Raw genomic sequence first — 19,427 nt, 5'->3', positions numbered from 1 at the left:
AGGGTGGTGAAGCGGAGTTGAAACGGGGAAAAGACTTTTGGTGGATCGTGTACAGCCAGGAAGATCCCCTGGAGGAGGAAATGGCAGCCCACTGCAGCATTCTTGCCAGGACAGAGGTCCAAATCTCATGGACAGAGGAGCCTGGCGGGCTACAGCCCGTGGGGTCGCAGAGTCAGACATGACCGCGCACACACATACAGCGCTCTCAGGACCCTTTTTCAGCACCATCGAGCAGATCCCCTGTGTGCCTGTCATCCGGGCCAACTCCTATCTAGTGCCTTAGGACTGCCCACTCACTGGACCAGGGCTCTGCTCAGATTATTAGAAGGAGTGCTTCTGCGATAATCACACCCTTCCCTCTGATAGAAATTAGGTATCACAGCCCTTTACTAATTATAGGCTTGTGGTTCTGGTGCCCTCCCAATAGTAAATTGCTTTGCGGTAGCAGCTGGAAATTGGGGTAGTAAAATAAATCCAGAAGAGGCTCGTCAAGCTTTTCGAACCCATAAAATGAAAATAAAATGTCGTATTTCACTGAAGTTCTATGAAAGGAAAAATTGGAAAGACAGCTCACATTGCTTAGTAAAGAGAATTTTGCTATCAAAACACCATCATAGCCACTGTTAAAACAAAAATGCAATCAGGAAGATTACTTGAAATGTTTATATTTACTTCCAGTTTTCAAATTAAAGTGGAGCATCATGTGTCCTTGGGTTGCCATTCAAATTCTTTCTTCCTCTATTGAGTCTTATAAATGTAGTAACTGATAAACTTCTTTCTCTAGAAGTAGAATGAGCACCCCAAAGTTGATATTGTTTTTTTCTTTTTTGTGAGTCTCATTGTTTGTGTAATGCCTGTAAATCACCAACACATCTAGTTCAACTTTCTTATTCCATAGATGCTTGTTTCTGATTTTAAAAGTCTCATATAAAACACCTGCCTGGTACTACTGAACTACCTTATTTGCAAGCCATATTGCCTTAGAATAAATGTGTTTGAGCAATTAGAGGCCAACCAATTCTATTAATTTCTCATTGCAGCAGGACCTTTCCATAAGACATCACTGAGAAATCCTGTTTCAGCTTGGGTATTGGTAACTCGGCTTCGGGTCCCCTTTTGGACAGCCCTTCCTTATATCTATCCCCAACCTCTCTCTTTCCACCTTCCACTTTCCCAGTTCTGTCTTTTGGAACAAAACAGAACGTCTGTCCTTCAAGCCCCGGCCAGCACGTCAAACAGTTGCGTTGAATGTCAGCCGACAGGTGAAAACGGTTCCCTGGGGACCCAAGGCTCAGCATTCTGTTCTCATAGCTTTTAGTTCTTTCCTTTCTCTCTCTGGCGGATCTCTTTTCTTCTTTCTTTCCTTCAAGCGAAGAAGACACAACCCAAGTGACATAGGTCGAGTGCTGGGTGAGAACACAGCGCCCTCAGCTCTGCGGAAGGGAAGCCGCCCTTGTTCTCAGCCCGCCTGTCCTGCTCGGGCACCGACGTCGCCACACATCCTTCCCGTCTTGCGCGGTTTCGTGTGTCTCTGGGTGCGATCATTTCTGATCGAATTACAGCCCCCGCCTTGGGCTCTATTTTCCAGCTGGAGAATAACAGAGAACGAGTGTTTAGGAAGGTCACCTAAGCCTCAGTTCGGGAAGAGGCGTCTAGCTCAGCCTCCTGAGCCTCTCCAGGTGGATCCAAGATCCGCAACGGTCTTGCCTTGCCGGACGCTCGCCTGGCATCTGGGAGACGCCCCGCACAGGGTGAGCTTCGCGGCCCGGCCGCCAGGGGGAGCCCGTGCTCGCAGCCCCGGGAGTCCGCGCGCGTGGGCGTGGGCGTGGGCGCGGCCTGGGCGCGGCTTGGGCGTGGGGCGTGGCCTGGGCGTGGCTTGGGCGCGGGCGTGGGCGTGGCGCTGCTCCGAACGCCGCGGGGCCCCGGGCTTGGGCTGCGCGGGCCGAGTTCTGGGACATGGGCGACAGGTATGCCACGCTGCTCCGCGCCCAGCTGCATCTGGATTTCATCCACGCCAACTCGTGAGTGCCCCCGTGTAGCTGGGTCGGTGGGGAGGCTTTCCGCACAACGGACAGGACTTTTGCCCATCTCCTCGCCAAGTGCCCTTTAAAGAAAAAAAAGGAACTTGGTATCATTGATTTATGGATTTATTTATTTAAAATGTATATATATATATATATTTTTTTAAGCAGCAAAAAATTGATGAAGATGTATATTCTATATCAGGCTGAACGCCTGTGGTGCTCCTCAATGAATACCCAGGTATAGGAAGGCCCCACATTAATCACTAAACAAAACTACTTAATTGTAGGTCTGCAGAAGCCTCGTTCTACCAACTTGGCCTGTCTACAGTCATTTCTCTACCGAGCACGCTGACATTTTAAAGATTAAAGTTGCCCTCCAGAGAGCAGTGGCTACCCACTCCAGTTTTCTTGCCTGGAGAATCCCATGGACAGAGGAGCCTGGCGGGCTACAGTCCATGGGGTCGCAAAGAGTGGGACACGCCTGACGACTAAAGCCAGAGGGCAATTTGTGTTTATTGATTCCAGCTGCTGTTGCCTCCCGGTTCTTCCTGAAAATGTAACCTCTTTGAAGACAGGGATCTCACGTGCTAGTTCTTACTAGGACACTTTCTTCTGTCAGGCGGCCAGTATCCTTTTTGAATACCCTGTAAGGGGTTATTTCGAATATTCACAGGGCAGAGGCAAATGGCGGCGTTTTTATCATGTTATTTCCAGCACAGCAAAGCCTAGCAGTGAGTGCTAGGTAGCTTCTGGGGAACCTTTTTAGTAATTTGGGTTTACCAAAAGTCCTGATTGATAGGAAGAATGTAGCAGAACTGAAGCAACAGAAATGGAAGCGTGAAGAAGCCAGGCCTTGCTGCTTGGGACAAGCAGTGTCCTTCTTATAGACCACAAAAGAAAACGCCCAGGCAGTATTCAGCAGGAGCTTAGTTTTCACTTGTTATCATGGAGAATGATTTAAGCTGGGAAGGATGGTGCAGAATGTTAAGCGTTAGCTGAGGCAGAAGACAGATGAAGAGCTAGTCATTGAGTAAGTGGAAGAAAAATTACGAGTGCTGGAAAGGCTGCATTTTATCTTAGAAAGTTCTTTAGCCTCATTTTTGTACCGTTTCTGCAGCTCTTTTGCTACCTAGCCGCCTCCTCCCGGCAAACTACCTCCCTCAAACCACCCCATTATCAGTTGGTGGTCTGGTAACTTAGTACCAGAAGTGAGGGCAGCATGCAGCAGCAGCAACAAAATCAGCCACAACTTGGCCAACTCTCAGGTCCCTGGGATGAGATTTTTGTAAACTTTTTATTTTGTAATGGGGCATAGCTGAGTAATTATGCTGTGATAGTTTCAGGTGAACGGTGAGGGGGTTCAGCCGTGCGTACACATGCATCCACTCTCCCTCACACTCGCCTCCCATCCAGGCTGCCCCGTGGTCTGCAGTGTGTTCTTGTTGGTTATCATTTTACATGTAGCAATGTGAGTGCATCCATCCCAGACTCCCTAACTGTCCTCTACTCCCAGGCAACCGTAAGCTTGTTTTCTGACTCTGTGAGTCTCTGTTTCTGTTTTCTAAATAAGTTCATTTGTATCATTTCTTTTTAGATTCTAATATAAGGGTCATCATACAGATTCGAGTTCAGATTTTTGATTGAGACTTGCCTTTACAGAGACTTGCCTCAGTAAAACAGCAGTGACTTTTTTATTCCTCCTTTGCGTCACCCCCGCATCCAGTCCATCCTCAAGCCCTCTTCATGCTCTCTTTTGTGTCTCAGGTTCATGTTTCTCTTCGTATTTAATGCCATCTCCTTTCTGGATATCACATAGGCTCTAAACCGGATTCTCTGCTTCCTGTTCTTGCTCCCCTATGTTCAGGTTTTCTGAAAGCTGCCAGAGTGAGCTTTTCAAAACGTACACCAGATACGTCCCTTTATTAAAGCACGGTGATGGTTTCCAGTTGCGTGTGGACCAAGTATGAGCTCCTAACTGTGGAGGAGGAGGTGCTCCATGACCTGACCATCCCACTTCTCAATGTGATGGCCTAGATTTACTGCAGCAGGAGCAGACTGGCCTCCTTTGGTCTTTTCTGCTTCAAGGACTTTGCACGTCCTGTTCTTGCTGGAGGGTTTCTACTCTAGCTCTGCAAGGGACTGAATTCTCGTCTTCCAGGGTTCAGTCCATGTCTTCTGTGAACAGAGGCTCTGCCTTCCTCAGCACACTTCTGCATCACTGTGTTATCATCTTTATAAGTTTTACTTGTGTATTTTTCATATCCCCCACTAGCTTGAGCCCCGAAAGTGTAAAGCCCATGTCTGCCCACATTGGCACGTGGCAGGAAGTCAGTAAAAGTCTTGAGTGAAATAGTACAGAAGCTTATATGGCTTTCTTTTGTTTTTTTGGTCAGAATGATTGAAGTTACTTCTCTGAAGGATTGTTTAGAAAGGCTTATGGTTTGAAGTACTGCTTTTGTAAAGCATATCACTGACACTTTCTTTTGCTGTATTTTAGATTTTTAAGTACTAAATTTCTTTTGATTGAAGGACACCTTTTTGCAACAGTTGTATTAGTGGGTTTATTTTAATGAAAAATTTGAAAGCTGACTAGAGTCAAGAGATCCCACTGTCATCAGCATGGGTTTATAGTTTCAGTTCAGTTCAGTTCAGTCACTCAGTCGTGTCCGACTCTTTGTGACACCATGAACTGCAGCACACCAGGCCTCCCTGTCCATCACCAACTCCTGGAGTCCACCCAAACCCATGTCCACTGAGTCAGTGATGCCATCCAGCCATCTCATCCTCGTCGTCCCCTTCTCCTCCTGCCCTCCATCTTTCTCAGTATCAGGGTCTTTTCCAGTGAGTCAACTCTTCGCATCAGGTGGCCAAAGTGTTGGAGTTTCAGCTTCATCATCAGTCCTTCCAATGAACACCCAGGACTGATCTCCTTTAGGATGGACTGGTTGGATCTCCTTGCAGTCCTAGGGACTCTCAAGAGTCTTCTCCAACACCACAGTTCAAAAGCATCAATTCTTCGGCACCCAGCTTTCTTTATAGTCTAACTCTCACATCCATACATGAACACTGGAAAAACCATAGCCTTGACCAGACGGACCTTTGTTGACAAAGTAATGTCTCTGCTTTTTAATATGCTGTCTAGGTTGGTCATAACTTTCCTTCCAAGGAGTAAGCGTCTTTTAATTTCATGGCTGCAGTCACCATTCCCAAAATAGATATGTATATACGTTTTTAAGAAATAAATTTTTGGCTACAGCGTTGTCCTGTGGTCTGGGGTATTTGGAGTTGCTGAGACATTGCAGATGATCCTTTCTCCTGTATAAATGAGCAGGTTTTTTAAATTGTTGACCATCCTATGCTATTTCTTTATTGAGAAATGAAGGAAATTACAGATGGTTAGTATTAGTACTAACCATATTTTAACATACCAAAATGTTAAAATACTAACATTTTGAAAGCAACGGTAGATATTTGTAAGTCAAACAATGAAATCAGTGAGCATGCATAACAACTCTGCAGGGAAAAAAAAATCACAGAACAGTCTATGATAGCTGTATGTAAGACAGTCTATTAATTTTTGTGTCATTAAAGCAAAAATTGCAATCCATGTAGTTTGTTTTTTTTAAAGCTTGTACCCAAGCTTTTCACTCTTATTATAAGAGGATAATATTTTCAAACTAGAGGGGATCAACAAAGTCTTTGAATACTAGCGAATTTAAGGTTTTTTAAAGGTTTAAATTTTTAAAAAAATTTAATTCCATTTTAAATTCCAATTTAGTTATCCAAATTTAGATATCCAATTTAGTTATCCAGTTTAGTTTTGTTTGGATTGAAGAAGGAACCTGAGGATTCCTTTTCCCATCATCCTAACTATCCCAAATCTGGCAAATAGGGCCAAACTTAATTTCTAATAATGCAGGAGTGGCATAAAAAGGCCAGTGAGTGGCTCTTCTGAACTGCTCACAGATTAGAGTGAAACGGAGGAGGTAACATGAGACAAATGCGCAGATGTTTGCTGATAAATGTGTTTCTCTTGCTTCTGCTACCTGTGTACTATATATAAAAAGAAAACTGCTGACTGAGTCTTCCCCTCATGCTGCGTTAAGGTTGCCGATTGAAATACCCACATCAGGAAATGGAAGGCACATGTGGGAACCTGAGGGCGGTGTGACTCGCCCGCAGAGAAGCAGCCAGCCTTCGAAGGAGTGGCAGTGATGGCCGTCTAGTGCTCTCTGTACCCGGGACGTGTCAGGAGGGGCACAGGGGAGAGTGAATGCTGGGCATCTGTGACATTATTTAGGGCGTGGGCTTTTCCGAGGTGAAAAGATTCCGCAGAAAAATGTAGGTTAGTGGTCCAGACAGGGGTACCCTGCCAATACCTGTGTCCACAGACAAAACCTTAAGGTCTTCCAGTGAGTCTGGATTTTGGTCAAGGGTTTCCAGAAATTATTTGGCCTTAAATAATATAGTTTTAGTGAAACATTCTCTGAAAAGCTGAAATGCTTATAAAGCAATATTAAAATGTCCAGATTTGCTCTAAGTACAGTCAGGTCCTTGAAGTCTTTGTGTTGTTAGGAATAAATAAGATACTTTGGTGATAGGGGCCTTCGCCCTGGCTTTGTCCTGGAGTACCTGCACTTCAGAATCTTGACTGTGCTGAGAAATTTCTAGAAAACTTCTTAATTGATTGTCTACCTCAAACTAGAGAACATTGCATGTGTCTTGAACCTTTTACATTGATTAAAGAATTGGTTTAACTTTTATTTTCCCTCTATTTCTTCATTAGCACCACTCACAGTTTCCTTTTTGGAGCACTGGCTGAATTGCTGGACAATGCAAGGTAAGGCTTATTGTAAACAAAGGTTATTCAAAGGAATTTTGTGACATTAATAGAGTCTAGCCATATTAGATGAAAATATGATGTCATTTTCTCCACTTGGAACGCTTCATGAGTTGATTTCCTATAAAATCAAGGCATGATAGGAAAAAGAACAGTTGAAGGGAGAAATTATTCATTTTTATTCAGTTTGTATTTATGATTAGACTTGAAGTGCCAGTAAATTGGACATCTGTTTTTGTGTTAATAACCATGTAATGGGGCTTCCCTGGTAGCTCAGCTGGGAATCCACCTGCAATTCAGGAGAACCTGGTTCAATTCCTGGGTCAGGAAGATCTCCTGAAAAAGGGATAGGCTACCCACTCCAGTATTATTGGGCTTCCCTGCTGGCTCAGACGGTAAAGAATCCTCCTGCAATGCAGGAGACCTGGGTTTGATCCCTGGGCTGGGAAGATCCCTTGGAGGAGGGTAAGGCAGCCCACTCCAGTGTTCTTTCCTGGAGAATCCCCACGGATAGAGGATCCTGGTGGGCTGCAGTCCATGGGGTCACAAGGAGTCACGCAGTAGTGAGCAGTTAAGAATAGCACGGCACGGGGCTTCCCAGGGGCTCAGTGGTAAAGAATCTGCTGCCAGTGCAGGAGAGGTGGGTTTGATCCCTGGGTGGGGAAGATCCCCTGGAGGAGGAAATGGCAACCCACTCTGGTATTCTTGCCTGGAGAATCCCACGGACAGAGGAGCCTGGTGGGCTATAGCCCATGAGGTTGTAAAGAGTTGGAGATGAGTTAGCAACTAAGAACAACAAGAACAGTGTATATTGTATATTATTTAGTAAATATATTCCCTGCCACTGATTGATCACTGTATTTCAGTGTTTTACATTTCCCCCTCATTTTTAGCTTTAGAAGGGAGGTGACTGTGGCCATAGGGTGTAGCCATTTAAGCAGCCAGCAAGACCTCCTTCCTGCTCAGCAAAGCCCAACACTAAGTAAAAAGTCCCTGGCTCCCCTTTTTGTGAAACTCTGCAGAACACATGGAATCATAGTCATCAACAAAAGGAGGGAAAAGAAGAAAAAATAAAGTCGGTTGGTCAGAAGAGCTGTGAACTCAACTTAGATAGAGCTAACAGGGATCCGGCCGCTGCACACGAACGTTCGTGGTTCGTCTCTCTCCAGGAAGGCCGCGTTTCTGCTGTTTGCTCAAGCTCTGAAGCAGTATTCCCGTATCCACTAACCCTCTGTCCTACTAAAGTTCTGTTTTCAGCAACTTGGTGCCTGTAACTGTGAAAGAATGTACCGGTGCGTTTTTCCTACTGTCTTTTTGCCTATAAAGTTGTTTCACTTGCTCATTTTAGCAAAGGAGGGCAAGCAATATCAGAGTATAGAAGAAATCCAACAATGGGACTAGTTTATGGAGAGTGACTGGCAAAGAAAGATTGACTGCAGACTCAGGGGAGTGGTAGGAATGTGATCCATTGAGCAGTTCTTTGAACAGCGCTTGTAATCTGGCAGCACCTTGACCAAGTCTAGCTTGCCTCATGTTTGACTCAGAGTGAAACTTTGTACAGTATTCATAAAGAATAAGAGGAAGGATTGTGTATAAAGTTTCAGAAGATGAAGTGCCATGTGAAAAAAAAACCCAAAACTGGATCCCATGCTTTTTCTTCCCCAAGATTATATGTAGCAACTTTGAGACCAACTCAGTAGGATCAGGCATGTAGCAGGTGTGCTCTTGGGACCAACCTGTGTCTTCAGCTTTGCCATTCCCAGGGTTCTCCATGGCCAGCCTGAACTCCTCAACTTGTCTGTCTTCAGGGGATACTGGAGTTTGTCCCCACTGCTTAGATGCCAGTGAAGTGAAGTCAAGTCGCTCAGTCGTGTCCGGCTCTTTGCAATCCCATGGACTGGGGCCTACCAGGCTCCTCCCATGGGATTTTCCAGGCAAGAGTACTGGAGTGGGTTGCCATTTCCTTCTCCAGAGGATCTTCCCCACCCAGGGATCAAACCTGGGTCTCCTGCATTGTAGGCAGACGCCTTACCATCTGAGCCATCAGGGAAGTCTCGATGCCAGTAATTGACAATAAATAAAGCTATTTAACAGACTTACTCAAGATCCTCTATTGATCTTATGAAAGTCTTCGTAAAGTCCCTGTGTTACTCTGAGATGTTATTTCATATCCTTGTATTCAAGATTTTGATGGTTTTCTATTGTCTAAATTAGAACTGGACAGTATTAAAAGAATATTGTGGAAAAAGTAGGAAAAAATATGGGACAGGAAGAAAATCCTTAGGGGACTCCTCCTAATACAACAGGTGTTCAGAGAGAAAGTACCTGGATTTAAGTACAAAGCTTATTATGAATGTCTTAACATGCTATAAAGGTGAATGACTTTTCTTTGTCTTACCCCATGGAATTTCTCTGTGAAGAAACTGTTTATATGAAAAAATAGTATAGTGGCATTTATTGAGCAATTATTGTACACATGGTACCTTGTATAATGTATGCTTATATAATGGAGATTATGATACCTGTGGTAAGGGTTAGGTGGAAAGGTTTAAGGATACCTCATTCAGAATTTGTCACATAGAAGATGCCCAAGAAAGGGCCATAGTAACTCCAGAATTTCTGTGGAGGAAGCATTAGAAGAAGAAGTTGGGTGGAGAATTGAGCTAAGGGGCCAGCTTTGTATGACAAGGACAGTGTACCTACTTGATTGACCTAGGCTAGTTTCTGGTTGAGACTTACAGAAATTTTGGGAGACACAGGTTTCCCCGTCTGAGTCCCATTGTTACTGTTCTGAGTTTCCTTCTAGATCCCCCCTGTCCTCAACATGCTCACTTCCTCGTCAGTTAAGACCCCACTATCTTCTGCCTTTCAGCTTTCATGTGGAAACCTGGACCTTCTGGCTCTTTTTCCTTGCCTTTTAAAGTTTTTACTTTAAAAATTAAGAGAATACACAAATAGTATCTGTGAATTGTAGACAACTAAGAAAAAGCTAAGGCGCTGGTAACCTCCTCATGGGCGGGCCGGAGGGTGGTGCATACAACTTACTTCTCTGTAAAAGGCCAGGTATTAAGGATTTCCCCTTTGCAGGCCACACGTCCTCTGTGGAAGCCATTCAAGTGTCCCATTACAGTGTGAAGGCAGACTGCAGGCAACATGCAAACAAATGTGTAAATAACAATATGTAAATAAGTGGTCATGATTGTGTTCCATGAACTTTATTCACAAAGAATAGTTATGGTCAAGATTTGGCCCATAGACCATAGATTGTCAACTCTGACCTAGAGAAAACCGCTGTTAACATTTGCTTTCTTTCCTTATAGACACACACATGTATATCAGATATGTTCTTTTAAAATGTGGTCATATGGTCAGTCAGTTCAGTTCAGTTGCTCAGTCGTGTCTGACTCTGCGACCCCATGAACCGCAGCACGCCAGGCCTCCCTGTCCATCACCAACCCCCGGAGTTTACTCAGACTCGTGTCCATCGAGTCGGTGATGCCATCCAGCCATCTCATCCTCTGTCGTCCCCTTCTCTTCCTGCCCCCAATCGCTATAAGCAATTTTTTTTGTTCTAAAATATATGAAAATCTTTATATGACTTCTGGATTATTTTCCAACTAACTTTTTTAATGTTCATATCCATTTACTTGAGCTTCTTGTCTAACTACCACTAAATTTTATCTCTTCTTTTAAATTTCTGAGTATTAGGCTTTGTAGCATTCTCAAATTATGAGTGATCATAAATCTTAGTCTACAAATGCAGGGAAGAATATTTTAGTAGTTGTTTTTAAAGAAATTTAAGTGGAATTCTCCATTGTTATCTGACAGTAGCTCATCTGTCACATGAGCAATTCAGATTAATGTAATTTTCAAAAGCACAATATCAGACTGAAGCAATAATATTTTTATATTGTTTTCAGAGATGCAGGGGCTGCGAGGCTCGATGTGTTTTCAGGTGAGCACATTTGCTTTTTTATTTTTTCTTCTAATGGAAAACCTGTAGTTATTTTGATTTTCTTTTATTTCATGAAAATCAAACCACATTCTATAGATTATTAATGCAATCTTAAGTGCTTCATGCATTCAGGAACCCTGTGGGGAGCCAGGTTGAGAACAGTACACTCTGAGTGAAATTGTTCACTTGTTAGGGGACTCATTTATAAAATTAGATCTTCCAGGGTTTTGTGAAAGCAGCAGTGATTTGGAGCAGTTTGTCTGCCACGGGAAAACTGTTTTATTTTAAAATGAATATTAACTTGATGCGTATTCATAATTAACTATATGTCATTCCCAACTTATCACAGTTTTAAAGTGAATGTAAGTGAATGTGCAGTATGAATGTTGGAAGGCCATAAAATTCAAACCAAGCATGTTTTCTTTATTGACTTCATTTTCAGTCACCAAATATTTATTTCACTTACTAGTTTTTTTTCATTAGAACACAGAAGAAGTTAGGTTTGTGATCCAGTCCTGTAGTTAACACTACCTGGAGAAACACCTGTTGGGTTAAAGCGGATCCCCAATCCGGATTTTGTCAGCTCTCCTATAGATATTGGCTGTTGGTCACAGGCCAGAGGACGCGGTTCATAATGTAAATCCTTATCAGTATTTAAAAAGTGACTCAGTTCAATTCCATTTTCTAAGTGTTTAAGATTTTGTGCTAGGTGGGTGCTTGTGACCCGTGAGGAAGAGGTTTTGGTTCTGGTTCATGCACATCTTGAAAGATTTGAGGAAACCAAGTAAATGCCACTCTCCTTCGCTTTCTGCTCCCTGGGTTCTGAGAAGTTTGAGAAATAAGAGCGCTGGTCTTCACTGCTGACAGATTCTTGGAGCGTGGGGCTCTGCGTGGGAGTGCGTCAGGGGCCTGCCCTTGTCGTGGCCCCGTGCTCTGCGGGCAGCTCGCTCCCAGAGGGAACAGGAGGGATCTGAGCTGCACCTTCTCATAGTTATCCTTCCCCAGCTTACTAGTCAGCTGAAAGTGCTCATTGCTCCAGGAGGAGGGGATCAAGGGACAGGAAAGGGTTGGCCCCTTACCACTGCTGCCTGAACTCCGGTCCCCCCAGGAGGAAATGTCAGCAGTGGAGAAAAAGTGATCTTCCATCCATATCCAGTTATATAAGTGAAATGGGACAAGTGTCTCCTGCCTAGGAGAAACTCTCAGCATGGTAGGAACACAGAGAAAGAATGCCTCTTCCTAAAGAGCCAGGGGTTGAAATATGGATGTGATTGGTGTTAGGTAGTGTGGGAAGAGAAGAATTTTCCCATCTGAGGAAGAATTGTGAGAAAAAGAATGCAGGTAGACTAGTTCGGAGACTCATTCGTTTATTCAGTAACAGCTTACTGAGTGTCTGTTACGAATGGGCCAAGCAGTTTTCCTGGGTGCTGGGGACAGAGCAAGGAGCACATGTTTGCTGAAGCCTGTGCACCCGTGGAACGTGCATTCTAATGAGGGTAGCTAGGCAGTAAAGAAGTGGGCAAGAAAATAATATGCCAGGCCATAATAAGTGCTAAAAAGAAAAAAGAAGACGGGGATAGAAGAACAGAGAGTGGTGATAAAGATGTACCATTTTTCATGGGGTGATTAGGGAAGGTTACTGTAAATAGGTAATAAGCCAGCCCAGACCTGAATGACAATGAGGGAGTGAGCCCTATGTATATTTGGAGAAAAAGCATCCAGGAGACAATGACTGGGCTAGGTTGACTAGAGCTAAGAGTTAGAGCCAAATCGGATGAGCACCTTGAATACCATACTAAGGTTATTTTCTTTCTGTAGCCAGTGGACCATTCAGTAGTCTAGAGCAATGTCATTTGACAAATCAGAAATGTGCTCTTTTCTTTTTAAAGAAAGCTACTCCAGCGAGATTACAGGATGGTTTGTAGATGGTTTGCAGAAGTGTGAAAGGATAGCAGACAAGGCGGAATCTGTGGAATGATCTACACAAGATTTCATGCGGATTCAAACAAAGGCAGTGGTCCTCACAGTGGAGAAGGGAGAAGACATTCAAGCTGAATTTCATTCAGAGCACACATATGATTGACAAAGGGTTGAAGGGTTGAGAAGAATTGTCTGGAATCACAGAGTTCAACAAAAGTGATCAAATGATCAGAATTCACACAGTATGTTCTTTTGGGGAAGTACAGGACCCCAGCAGGGCATCGCGATATTCACTTCACTCCACTTTCTCTAGCACTTGGCGTTATTACAAAAAATAAACAAGCATCTTTGCAGTTTGCATCGAAAGGGGCTCTTTTTTCTGTATTAGGTTTTAACGTGTTTTGTGAAAAACTGAACTTACAGCTTTTTAATTTTAAATTACCTATTCATGTTATAAAACTTTATTGCTGCAAACCATAATATGGCTATCAACCTAGCAAATTGATTTTTCTTAAAAAAGATGAAAAAAATAAACTAGGGCAAAGGCTTATGCACCAATAGATAGAATTGGTATTGGGGTGCAAAATTAAGCACTGGACTAGTTTTTAAGTTAACTGAGGCATGTGAATTACTTTCCAATCTTAAGTTTCCTTTAACTTTAGGGCTATAAAATCCAAACTGAATATGTTCAGACATGGCTGTTTTATCCGTCTGAGTGTACTAGTTCTAGTAAGCATGGATACGTATTCTGTACATTTTTTAGTGCTTACCAAGTGGCAGGCTCTGGGCTAAGTGATGAGTATACACAGGGCCTCCTTTTAAGAAATCACCATCCTAGTAAAGGATGTGTGGAAAATCCAGTATGCAGTTTCACTTTTATGAGTAGAAGGCCCTTAGCTTTCATCATATCTCTGAGTTAGCTGGGTTCCAAAAAGTAGAAGAACCACTTGTCTGGAAGAGAAACGGATGCCTCAACAGGTGTTTGAATATACTTTGAAAACTAGGAAACACAAGTTACAAGGAAAGCATTCATTATGGCCGCTTGATGATGTGGAAGAATTAGGAAGTCTTCCTAGAAGAAATAGTATATGAACTAGAGAATGAAAGGAAAATAGGCCTGAGCCTGGAGAATCAAGCGTAGAAAGTGTGAAGGAGCACAATATATAGTGGCTTGAATCTGGAGAGAACACAGGACACTGGTAGTGTTGTAGAAACGTTTGAGATGTTCGAGATTAAGCCCAAGGTGAGTATTTGTATGGAGGTGGAAGAGTGCAGTAAGGGCAGGGGAGAGGATGGCAAGAGATGAACGCGGAGGGTGCATTAGGGTTCTTCAGAGGAACAGCACCACTGGTAGGTAGACAGAGATGTCTGCCAACCCCGTTCTCTCTCTGCCCTCTCTGTCTGTCTGTCTGTCCGTCCATCTCAGTCTCTCTCACTCTAGCTGATAGATGTATAGTTGAGAGAGAGGGAGAGGAGGAGGGACATTATTTTAAGGAGTTGACTGACTTGATTATGGGGCCTGGCAGGTGTGGAATCTGCAGGGCCACTGGCAGATCGGAAATCCAGGTGACAGTTGATGCTGCAGTCCTGAGTTAAAAATCTTTAGGCAGGCCAGCAGCCTGTACGCCCAAGCAGGGTTCTGTGCTGCAGTCTTGAGGCAGAAAATTGATGCTGCTTTGGGAAACCTCAGTCTTTGCTTTTACAACCTGTAACCAATTGGATGAGGCCAACCCACAATATAGAGGGTACCTGCTTTACTTACAGTTAGCTGATTGTAAATGTTAATTATACTGATACTTTCATAGCAACATCTTGTTGACCAAACAGCTGACACCATAGCTTAACCAGGTTGACACATAAAATTAACCATCTTAGAGAGGTGGGAGGGTCAGTTTATGAAAGACAGCTAGATTTGTTAACTGATTTGGCTTTCATCCTGTGTGCACTGGGAAGGCATGTAAGGGTTATAAGCAGTCCAGTTCAGTTCAGTTCAGTTGCTCAGTCATGTCCGACTCTTTGTGACCCCATGAACTGTAGCACGCCAGGCCTCCCTGTCCATCACCAACTCCTGGAGTCCACCCAAACCCATGTCCATCGAGTCGGTGATGCCATCCAGCCATCTCATCCTCTGTCGTCCCCTTCTCCTCCTGCCCTCAGTCTTTCCCAGCATCAGGGTCTTTTCCAGTGAGTCAGCTGTCCGCATCAGTTGACCAAAGTACTGGAGTTTCAGCTTCAGCATCAGTCCTTCCAATGGACACCCAGGACTGATCTCCTTTAGGATGGACTGGTTGGATCTCCTTGCAGTCCAAGGGACTCATAAGCAGGAGAGCAGTGAAACCCGTGATCGGCTGTAGACTGGCTGCACCCTCTCATTTGTGGGAGCAAGGAGCAGAGGGGGTAGGGACTGCTGCTGGAATCCAGAAGAGACATGGTGGTTTCCTGAACCAAGGCCGTATTGTGGGGATGGAGAAAGTGGTCAAACTTGAGACACATGAGGAGGTGGAATTGAGCAGACATGTCTCTCTATCAGGTCAGGAAGTGGAGAACTTGATCCTGAGACTTTGACTTAGGCAGCCAGAGCCTAATGGCAGAGTGATGCCATTTGTTGAGCGGGAAGCCCCAGAAGGAGGAGGTAGTCTGATGAGGGAGAAGGTGCTGTGGTTTGCTTTGGACATGCATACTTACCCGATGGCTCAGATGGTGAAGAATCTGCCTGCAATGCAGGAGAGCTGGGTTCGTCCCTGGGTCAAGAAGAAGATCCCCTGGAGGAGGGTGTGACAGTTCACTCAGAATTCTTGCCTGGGATATCTCATGGGCAGAGGAGCCTGGCAGGCTGCAGTCCACGGGGTCGCAAAGAGTTGGACATGACCGAGTGACTAAGCGCGTACACACACACACCCACTCTTAACCGGTAGTAGGAATCAGTCTGAGATCCGTAGTTTTAAGGGGCCGAAGAAAACAAGGCCAAGGCTCAGAGTGAGTTCTAGGGGAGGGAATACTACATTTTGAGGTGGTGATTGTCTGTAAGCCCTCATTGGAATTTATGGAACAGTTAAGCATTGTATGGGCTTCTAAGGTGGCTCATTGGTAAAGACACCACCTGCCAGGGCAGGTGATGCAGGCTGGATCCCTGATCAGGAGGATCCCTTGGAGAAGGAAATGGAAACCCACTCCAGTATTCACGCCTGGGAAATCCCATGGATAGAGAAACCCGGCAGGCTCCTCTGGGGTTGCAGAGTCGGAAATCGCTGAGTGACTGAGCATGCACGTGTAACTCTTGGGGATTTGGGGTCTTTTCTACCATTCACCAGAGAAGTGCCCTGCTTTCTTTGGTGAGAACTATGTACCAAGAGCTGCAGAATCAGTTATCGCAACTGTGCAGCCTGAGACTTGTATCAGGCGGTTGCCAGTTCTGATAAACCTTAGGGTAGTCAGGAGGAGCTTTTATTCCTAAACTCCGTCCGAGACCAGCTAGACTCCCTCTCGATGATTCACAGATGCAGCCAGGGTTGAGAACTGCTGCGCCGTGCAGAGAACTCAACTGGAGTTGAATATGGAGAAGGGTCAGCCTTGGTCAGGGGAGGGCTGAACAGAGCAAATTCGTAAAGAGGGTGGGAATATTCTGACACAGAAGCTGAGGTAAGCAGACCAGAAATGAGATGGTTGGGGAGATCCAAAGGGTTTGTAAACAGGAAGTGAGTTGGAGGAGGGGGGATTACAAGTGGACACATGACTATAACATTATGAACCCAGAAAGGTAAGATTTTTAGGTACTTATTTATCGATTATCTTGAACATTTAGAAAATGTAGATTAGAGGTAAGCATTGAACACAGAGTTGACTTCACTGGTGTGCTAGAAATGAATCTGTAAGGATGGAATTCGTAAATCAGTGGCTGCCTGGAGATGGGGCGGGGGTGACAGAGCATGAAAGGGTCAGAAGGGAGAGACCTGAGGGGCAGGAGGAGGCGCCTGGGATGATGGTCATGTTCACTGCCTTGACGTGATGGTTCCACGGATATTTACCTGTGTCAGAATGTGTCAGATCATAACATGTTAAATATGTGTAGCTTTTTTTGTGTGTAATCTATTTCTCCATAAAGTTGTTATTGAAAGAGAGAGCCTTGCTAGAGAGGCTTGCCATATCCAAATGTTGAAATTACTTTGAGAGCCAGATTACAAACTATGCATTGAAATTAGTCTTCATTAGTTTTAGTTACACCTTCAAAATTTTTAAATAAGAGATTATATTATGTAATTGAATGATATCTCATCAAAATTGATTCCAAATAACTTAGGTATTTTCAAAAATATTTACATTTTCAAGAGGTAAGTATTTGCTGCCACTTAGAAGCAGCCACAAATGGCTCTCATCGGAATTAGCTACTTGGAATAGAGCCTGATGAGTTTAATGAGAATGACCTGGATTGACTTTAAAATTAGTGCTTTGGTGGAAGGGTATCAGCATTGATCAATTTGATAGAGAGATCCTGGAGTCCCATCCTGGCTCCTTTTATTCCCTCCTCCAGGGAGAAAACACCTGAAGTTTAAAGGACCAGTCTGATTCCCAAACAGGGCTTGTCATGCGGTCAGTTCAGGTCAGTCGCACAGTTGTGTCCGACTCTTTGCGACCCCATGGACGGCAGCACGCATGCTGTATATGTAGTTTATTAACATGTTTAAAGTCAGTTTAAAGCCTTTTTGTTGCATGATTGTTTCCCCACTGCAGTTTCTCAGGAAACTATAGCCAAGATGACTTTCTGAGCTTCTTCCTTGTGCCATAAGTGACTGCATTTGGGGAGGACAAATAATTATGTGAGCAGCATGCCTTTCTGATGAACAAATGAAGCCCACTATTTATTAGTAATAACCGCTTTCCCTTACAGTGGATAATGAAGAACTGCAGGGTGGATTCATGTTGTGCTTCCTGGATGACGGATGTGGTATGAGTCCTGGTAAGTTAATTATCTAGATTCCTACCTGCCTGTTAGAACAAACAGTCTGAAAACCCATAAAATAAATAAGAATAAATCTAGCTATCTCTATAAAAACAGGTATGGAGCTATTAGGGAAAATAAACCCCAGACTTATTGTTGAGCTTTTTAGGCTTAAGTGTTACTGCTGACAGAGTAAATTCGTTGTAACCATCTGAAGCAAGACCAAAAGTGAACGTAAATCAGTGTTGCTGGAAAAATGACAGACACGAGGTACAGATTTCTTATAAGGAAGAGCATCTGGGAATGGATGAACCGAACAGTAATTGGATGGACTCCGAGATTATCTAGGGCACACGCTGCAGGTACAACTTGTAAGAGACCTGAGGCAGTTTGAAATGGCTTTACACTGTTTAAAATTCTCAGCTTAACCCTGAGGTGTAGGGGTCACCCTTCCTTGTTTTTAGTGGTTTGTGCTTCTTCCCTGCGTGTTCAAAGGTTTAGTTGCTTCAACTGAATGTTCTCATCATAGTGAAAGTATCTGCCATGCACTGCATGATTTATCTTTGTATCTTCAAGACTAGTGAAAGGCAGCACATAGTAGGTACAAATTACTGTTTGCTGTGGAATTGAGATAGTATTCCTTTAGGGAAAGGCTTTTCATGAATTGAGATACCTTATCCTTGAACTCTTTATTTTATCATTTATTTTATTTTTGACTGTGCTGGGTCGTCGTCGCTGCGTGCAGGCGTCTCCTAGTTGTGGCAAGTGGGGCTTGTGGTATGCGGGCTGACTCGTTTCGGCGGCTTTTCTTGTTGCAAGGCACAGACTCTAGGGGGAGCAGGCTCAGTAGTTATGGCAGTAACTCAGTAGTAGTTGTCCCAAAGCACGTGGAATCTTCCTGGACTAGGGATTGAATCCATGTTCCCTGATTTGGCAGGAAGATTCTTAACCACTAGACCACCAGGAAGTCCTCCTAGAATTCTTATAACAGTTGTGTATATCCCACAAGCCAGATTTAACAAATGGTGAGGGAGTTTAAATAATATGGAAGTGTTCTGGTCAGTTCCACACCAGAGGAAAGAATGATCGTCATTGCTAATAGAAGCTCAGAATAAAAACTAAAGCAATTATATTCAAATCTCAGAAGACCCCCTTGGTCTAAATAGTCAGACTATGTGTGGATATATTCTAAGGCAGTTCTTTAAAAAAGAAGCAGCTCCTTTACATGGGTCCAAAAACAAAATAATCAAAACACAGACAAGTGGCAAATATTGAACTCTTTAGAAGAAATCCACACTTCAGTTGGCAGATACAGTTGTATTTTAAGAAGGGTCACTAGTGTTGAGAGCAATTCTTTATTAACATTGGAATTCAAGTGTTAACCAAAAATAGAATCTATCAGTTGTCCAAGTTGAGTTGGATCAATCTCAACCTTTTGGAAGAGGTGATGTCCAAACTCTTCACTTCCAGCCTTTCTCCATTATAGAGCATTCCTCACACAGCAATCCTGAGCAGACTTTTTTCTTTTAATAGATCATAGTGATGCCCTTGATTAAAGCCCTTAGTCATTTCTCATTACTTCTGAATAAAATTCGTACTCCCCAACACTTTTAGTTTATTGCATTGCTTGGTCACTGTCCACCTCTTTGACCTTTTCTCATGCCTTGCACTCTCTTGCTTATGGCACCCCAGTCACGCCTGGCTGGCCCTCCATCATCTGAACCTCAGGTCAGAGGACACCCTATGAAGGAG

General features: G+C 43.8%; 1 protein-coding gene across 3 annotated transcripts in view; it reads left to right on the top strand.

Annotated features, from left to right (window-relative positions):
* The first annotated feature begins 1,894 nt into the window (after nt 1-1,894).
* Nucleotides 1,895-19,427, top strand: part of MORC1 (MORC family CW-type zinc finger 1) — a 150,849-nt gene continuing 133,316 nt past the window's right edge. For all 3 annotated transcript variants that reach the window (XM_043448908.1, XM_043448907.1, XM_043448906.1), the window contains exons 1-4: nt 1,895-2,021; nt 6,811-6,864; nt 10,785-10,819; nt 17,625-17,693. In XM_043448908.1, the coding sequence (XP_043304843.1) occupies nt 1,957-2,021; nt 6,811-6,864; nt 10,785-10,819; nt 17,625-17,693 (223 nt within the window). In that variant the 5' untranslated portion in view covers nt 1,895-1,956. The remainder of the gene's footprint in view (nt 2,022-6,810; nt 6,865-10,784; nt 10,820-17,624; nt 17,694-19,427) is intronic.

The sequence above is a fragment of the Cervus canadensis genome, chromosome 27 (genome assembly GCF_019320065.1).
Source record: "Cervus canadensis isolate Bull #8, Minnesota chromosome 27, ASM1932006v1, whole genome shotgun sequence".
Taxonomy (NCBI): Eukaryota; Metazoa; Chordata; class Mammalia; order Artiodactyla; family Cervidae; genus Cervus; species Cervus canadensis.
This window is presented reverse-complemented; position numbering and strand designations above follow the sequence as displayed.